The sequence below is a fragment of the Wyeomyia smithii genome, chromosome 1 (assembly GCF_029784165.1).
Source record: "Wyeomyia smithii strain HCP4-BCI-WySm-NY-G18 chromosome 1, ASM2978416v1, whole genome shotgun sequence".
Taxonomy (NCBI): domain Eukaryota; kingdom Metazoa; phylum Arthropoda; class Insecta; order Diptera; family Culicidae; genus Wyeomyia; species Wyeomyia smithii.
In genome coordinates this window covers 47,832,196-47,838,900 of record NC_073694.1, presented here as the reverse complement: position 1 = coordinate 47,838,900, position 6,705 = coordinate 47,832,196, and the positions used below count along the sequence as shown (strand labels likewise).

At 36.8% G+C, this 6,705-nt stretch overlaps 1 protein-coding gene across 1 annotated transcript; it reads right to left on the bottom strand.

Moving 5' to 3' along the window:
* Positions 1-1,382: 1,382 nt before the first annotated feature.
* On the bottom strand, positions 1,383-1,996 carry LOC129734070 (peptidoglycan-recognition protein SC2-like). Its single transcript, XM_055695790.1, has one exon. It carries the CDS (start codon positions 1,992-1,994, stop codon positions 1,428-1,430), a length of 567 nt encoding a protein of 188 aa, XP_055551765.1. The 5' UTR covers positions 1,995-1,996; the 3' UTR covers positions 1,383-1,427.
* Positions 1,997-6,705: the final 4,709 nt, after the last annotated feature.

Genomic DNA, 6,705 nt, shown 5'->3' with positions numbered 1-6,705 from the left:
CTTTTGCACTTTAAAACTGTACTGATTTCATTCGTCGAATGCTCCATATTTATAGGCGCATTATCGTACCAATCAACATATTTACAAGAAACCTCTATCCATGCGATGGATGATTCGTTCTCATACATTCAAATTAGTTGAAATTATACAAAAAAGGTAAAAAAAACTCGTGGCGTATGGATTGCTTATCTGAATCGCAAATTGTGTGATTCATTAATGCACTGACGAATAGACATATCCGTTTAAATTGCGTCTCATGATAATCATTATCCGGTAAGCTAAATTTGAAAACCGGTTAAAATAAGTGTTCGCATGCTGCTACCGCGTTTCGCAGCTGCGTGAATACCACTCAAAAACTACTCGCATCGGTTTCCTTCTACTTTGCAAGTATTTTAAATTAATTTTTCGATCATATTTCAAATAAATAATATCCTAAAATATACCGATGTTTTAAAGCAAATAGAGACGCGAGTACACTCGCTCATTTCGTTTTGTTTGTAAATGTTGTGTACTCCTGACTAAAATCCGCAAAGAAAATGTTTGCTGATGATCTCAAATGCTAAAGAGTAATCTCTTCCACAGTGGGCCGTCTGGAGCCGCAAAATGATGTCAACAAAACTGTCGTGGTGCGGTGAGGATCCTCCTCCAGAACGTAATTGAACATTCTTATTGCATCGGTAATAACGCACCCGAATGTGTCGATATTATTCGAGATCCTAAAGTAACTGTCGACTCTAAACTCATTAGAATCATAAGGTGTCTGTTCTATATACTCCTTTGTGCGACGTCTCGTTCACATCGGTCTGGAGTTGTTTCATTTAGCGGATTCTTTCTCGTAGCCAAGTTTCTGTAAGAACGAGACCGTCGTAATCACAACTGGTGAGCACCAAACGCAACTCAGCAATTTTTGTTCGCAAGCCTCCTACGTTCTGGTAGTAGACTGTTTGATTTTATATCTTACCAGACTTACCAGAGTTAGAAAAAGTGTTGGTTTTTTGTTGATTCGAAATATCATAGAACGTAGAAGAGAGCATGCTACTGCGGCAAGGTTTCCTGTAGTAGTGCAACGTGACGGTGAGTGAGGTTAAGCTGGAAGTGATAGATGTTATCGGAAAGGAATCGCTCAATTTGCATGCATACTTGCCTGTGAAGACGAATTGGATTGGAGAGAATTGAGGGCTTCCATAAGGTTTACAGGAGTGCATGGAGAAGACGCTCGAAGATGATAAAGCCTGATGGAGATTTAAACTGCGTTAGGTGGTAAAATTTTACGGAATTAAAGAATATTTCAATTGTTTTAACAATGTTTCGCGGCAAGATATTTTCATTACTGTGAATAATTGCTTCATTATCAGTTAATTGTCAAATACAGGTTAGTTAGGTTTAAAACCCCGGTTTATTTCACACTGTCTGTTAACAAGCATTGCTTAGGGGTTAGGATTGAATCTTGGCCAGGTGCGAATTTCATTGAAGAAAGCGTTTCCTGGACAGGCTGTGGCCGTGGCTTGACGATGTCCGATAAGCCAATAGGATCCACTAATATGTCCGAGTGATACACCGCACGAAATCAACTGTTGAGCGGCGTTACGAGCGGCAGCATTTGGAATGACATTCGTGAAGGTTCCCATTACGCACATACCAACGGAACGATCATTGTATCCTGGAGCGTGGGCACCCTGGCGACCCCAGCCGCGACCTTCGTAGGCGGCACCGTTTTCACCGATGCACCAATTGTAGCCAATATCGGACCATCCGTTGCCGTTCATGTGCCAATTTTGGATGTTACGCATCTGTTGGGCACAAGCGGCATCCGTGGTGCAGTGAGCTCCAGCGGTATGATGCATCACGACCCATGGTGCCGGACGATTCGGGAGTTGGGGCGTGTTGGCCGCACGAGCTCCCCAACCGGCACGGTTGATAATCCGTGGACACTGGGCCGACACGACGGCCAACGAAGCCAAGGTTATGGCAAGAACTGTAGCTAGTTTGTTCATCTTTCGCACTTTGAAATCGTACTGCTTCCATTTGTCGAAAAGTTCATATTTATAGGGCTACGCCAACATCGATAGCGGCCTTCTCGTATCAATCAACATATTTCCAAGGAAAAAATGCCTATATTTATCTTAGAGATGGATGATCTGCTCTCATACATTCAAGTTACATTGAAATATACAAAAAAAGTGTAAAACACATGGCGCGTGGACTGCTTATCTGAATCGCAGATGGTGTGGTTCATTGGTGAACTGACATGAGATACCAATTTAAATTATGGGACTACCAAATAGTCAAATCCGTTTATTTTGCGTTTCATGATAATTTGTATCCGGGAAGCTAAATTTGTGAACTGATTACAACGCACGTTTACTACCGCTCCCTAGAATTCGTCCATTCGATGGCTTTTCGCAGATGCATGAACAAATAGTCGGCGTTAAGTCAGACCGGAGCAAGTGACATTTTGATAATTTCGAGAAAAACGAGTTTGAATTTTATTACTCTGTGAATTTCGAAGTTTTTGATATTTTTGCGCAATTTTGATGTTTTAAGTTAGAGTTACTCTTGACCTGTATCATGTGATGTGTCGATTGAAAAAAAGGAGTGATGCGTGTTCAACAAAGACAGGTTTGTAATTAATTAAATGTGCTTGATCCACTCTGATTGAATCAAGGACCTAGACAGTGTCCATTATGACCGAACTATTGAAGAAATGTTTTAGTCCATTGATCGTCGAATAGTCACAAAGTTCATAATCTTCATCATTAGCTTTTGCGCAAATAATTTTTTAAATCATTGAAAATAATTAAAATAAACCATAAACTGTATTTATTGCTACAAGCTCTAGGCACTAATGAAGAAATCATAACAACTGTAAGGAGTGTATTTGAATGTTTTGTTTTTATTTTTGCCGTCGAAATATCAGAAATGAAAAAAAAATCATGGGATTTCCGTCTGGTGCTGATTGTTTTTGAAAATGAATTTAAAAATAAGGTTATTGGTAGGGAAAAATGTTCGAACTATCAAAATTCAGACTAACAAAAGGTAAATTTTGAGGTTACAGCTATCAAAGGTTGGTTAGACATTATTCTGCGATAAAGTCGCAGAGATGTTTGTACCAAACTTGTTCACATTTGTGCATTACAAAGTAAATCTTTTAATTTTTTAATGTATATTGGTTAACTATAGAGCAGTAACCTGTTAAACAAAGCATTTATGTTTCAGCTGATTTTTTAACGTCGTTAAAGTTGTGTATCATGCAAGCTTTATACAAAAATGAGTGCGATTGAGAAAATAGTAGATAAAAATACATATAAAACTGCCTTGTCTGTCGTCTCCTTGGTGAATATTTTAATGAAATAAAATTTTTTGAGCGGGGAAATGTAACGAAAATATCGGATTACTCAGGACAACACTTACACGTTTTAAAACTTATTCCTACACTCAGTCGTCGTCTCTTGAGTTTGAACGGGTACACAGTGGTTTAAAACGCGAAAAACATGATTTGAGTATAAAAATGCCATTCAAATGCTAGAGTGTATCCGACAAAGTTTATGTAGATCTTAAGGGGCATCTTCTGAAGCAAACAAATTTTTGATTAATTTACCTTAAATCGAGATATTTTTTTTTACTTATCAAATCAAAACAAAGCCTTCAGCAAAGTTGCAGATAATCTTATGTAGAAAAAATTTGCTGAAGACACTTTGGTTCTATCTCTTGAAAATCGACCACATACAGATTCGTTTATACATAGACATTCTGGAAGTTTCTAAAAATCGAAAAATACCAAATAACTTTTTCTGATGTGAATTTAAAACCCTACTATGATATAGATATCTTTTAATATTTAAAAAATACATCATTCTGCCGATCATTAGGCAAATTTCAACTTTTCCATAGGGTTTGGGACCAGGGCAAAACATTTTCGAAACAAAACAATGAAACTGATAATTCCCCGCTGTCATTTCGATTCGAACAGTTTCATTTTCACTTGATTCTTTCCGGCTGCTGTCATCGAATCACTTCTTTCTTATTTTCCCGTCTGTTGTTCATCGGAACGTTTCAAATGAAACTGATGACTATTTCAATTGACGGAGAGAGAGACTCTTTCATTTCCTTTAGCGTCTCAATTGAAACTAGCACAGCATCGCGTCGTTTGATGATAGTTTTCTGATACCGCAAGCCGCATTTGAAACGGCAATGGCATCCAATGATTACGTCACGCAAATTCTGATCAATATTTCGGATTTTTTTCGGATTTTATTCGGAGTTGATCACTGGTGCTGCGTAACCACTTCGGATTGAGAAACTGGTTTTAGTGTTCTCCGTTTCATACCGTCACGGTTTACTTTTCTCCCTCGTCCATATATTTGTGCGAAGTACTGTATGGAAGCTACCTGTCTCCGTTAACGCTCAGTGTCATTTTCGATTGAGAATCGTCATATGAGAGTGACGGTGATAATATTTTGTTTCAATTGAAACGCATTTGTATCAGTTTCTAGCCCTTCAGTTGTCAAAATCAAAGCAAGAGCTTCCGAGTAGTTTCATGTGACTCACGAAGAGCTTGAGAATGACGCCAAAGCTTTTCAATTGAAGGCAACGGGTCAAAGCGTCACTATAACCTGATAATTGTCAATTGAAAATGACTTTGTCAGGCTCTGTTTAGGACATTTTAGTTAAAAAATGCAATTTTTAACTTAAAATTCTCGAAAAGCTGCAAAAACAACAGTCTTCACTCGAAAGATGGGGATTAGTACTAGCAGGCGGTTTCACTAGTTTCTTGCAATCTATTATAAACTTTGGCGTGGGTGGAAAAAATTGATTTTGTTGATTTGATAAGTTTTTCGGCGTTTGTTCATGTTTATTTCTTCAATGATGTACAGAAATAAAACGATTTTTGTTTTATCTTCAAAAAGTACGAAAAACATTTATATTTACGGCACTGTACATTATTTGGAAAAAATAAAGATAGAAAAAAATCGTTTTTTTTTCGAAAATAAATGTTATGTCACTAGTCTATGCAAATGTCAGGGTTTTTTTTCAACAAAGTTATCAACATTCTTCGACGTTTTTTCAAAGCTTGAATTCTGAAAAGAAAAAAAAAAGAGAAAAGAGATAGGTTCCTTTATTTTTTTTTTTTTAATTTTGTTCATACGGAGGTATCTCGGTATGGATTAGTTACCTCCGTATGGACAAAATTGAAAAAATAAGGGTATCATTCTCTGAGCTGACAAAACGTCAAAAAATGTTGCTAATTTTGTTAAAAAAAAAAAAAAAAAAAAACATTGGCATTTTCATCAGTGCTGATAAAAGTCATTTTCCCCAGCAAAATTCGAACACTGCAGCCAATAATTTTCAATTTTCACTTCCAACTATCGCAGCACTCTTTCAGATACACTAGATTTTCATCCTAGTAACGTGTTGTTATACTCAGTTTAAATATTTCGCGCGCATCTTTCGAATCCAAACAAATGATCTTCAACGACGAATCCAACTAACTGATCTTCACTGATCTTTGTCAAAGCGAAAACGAGAAACAAACAGCAAGCGTTATCAAGACGAAACGTCAAAACTGATCCAAGCAAGAGTGAATCCAAGAGAACAGTGGTTAAAATGTATCCCCATTTAACACAAGCGTTCGTTTGCTCTGTTTTTGTTCTTTAGTTTAGATTGCAAACCGGTAAGGGTTCTGGTTGTGGCTGTGTCATTATAGTCCCTTATTTTCGAAAATTGCAGATTGAGATTTCGCCAAAACCGGGAGAAGCGGTGGTTGTTTCTGGTAGCTGGTGGCACGTCGTTTTTAATATGGATGATACAATTGCTCTGCAGATATTGTGCGTCACCAATATCTGCAGAGCATTTCCACAAAACACGGGCAACCAATTTAATCAACCATTTTTGATTTGTCTGAAACTTTGCATAGACGTTTCTATAGGCAAAAGATGCCATTTTGTGCTATTGGTTGAAATACGACTCATTTTTGAGAAGCTATTGAAAAAAGTTATTTTGGGAAGGTATTGATGATTACAAACATTTTAAGGGCCAAAACGGTTTGTTTGATCGGTGTGACGTCTTCGGAAAAGTTGTAGATAATAATTTCATCTTTCCGACAAAAATATACACTCAAAAAAAATTTAATTTATGAAAAAAGTACAAAAGATTACCTAAACAATGCAATCGGTCCGATCATGGATAAATCCGGGAAAAAAAGTTATGATATTTTTGGGATTTTTTTTTGAATTATCTTTTTCGTAGAACATTTTTTTTAAGGATATGATTTATATCTACAACTTTGCCGAAGACACTATGTCAATCATTCAACCTGTTTTGGCTGTAGAAATATTTTCAATTTCCAATAGAGCCCTCTATGCTGCCGGTACCCGCATAACTGTCCCATAATGATTTTTGTCACTTTTGAGTTATCATCGGGAATCGACTTAATTGATATCATATTTTCCGAAAAAAATCTAAAATTGATACTTTTGTATGGAAAAACATGGAAAAAATACCAAGTTGTGTTTGTCTTATATTGAAAGTACCCGCATTACAGTCCCACTGCATAGTGGCACAAACTGCGAACATATAATTTTGCTCCAGATTATTGTATATCGGATAATTTTAGGCATATAGAAGTATGTCATTCAATTAACTATACTAATGTTGTAAACTTCGTGAACGCAGATTTCGGCTAGACCTAATTCCATCCATATCATC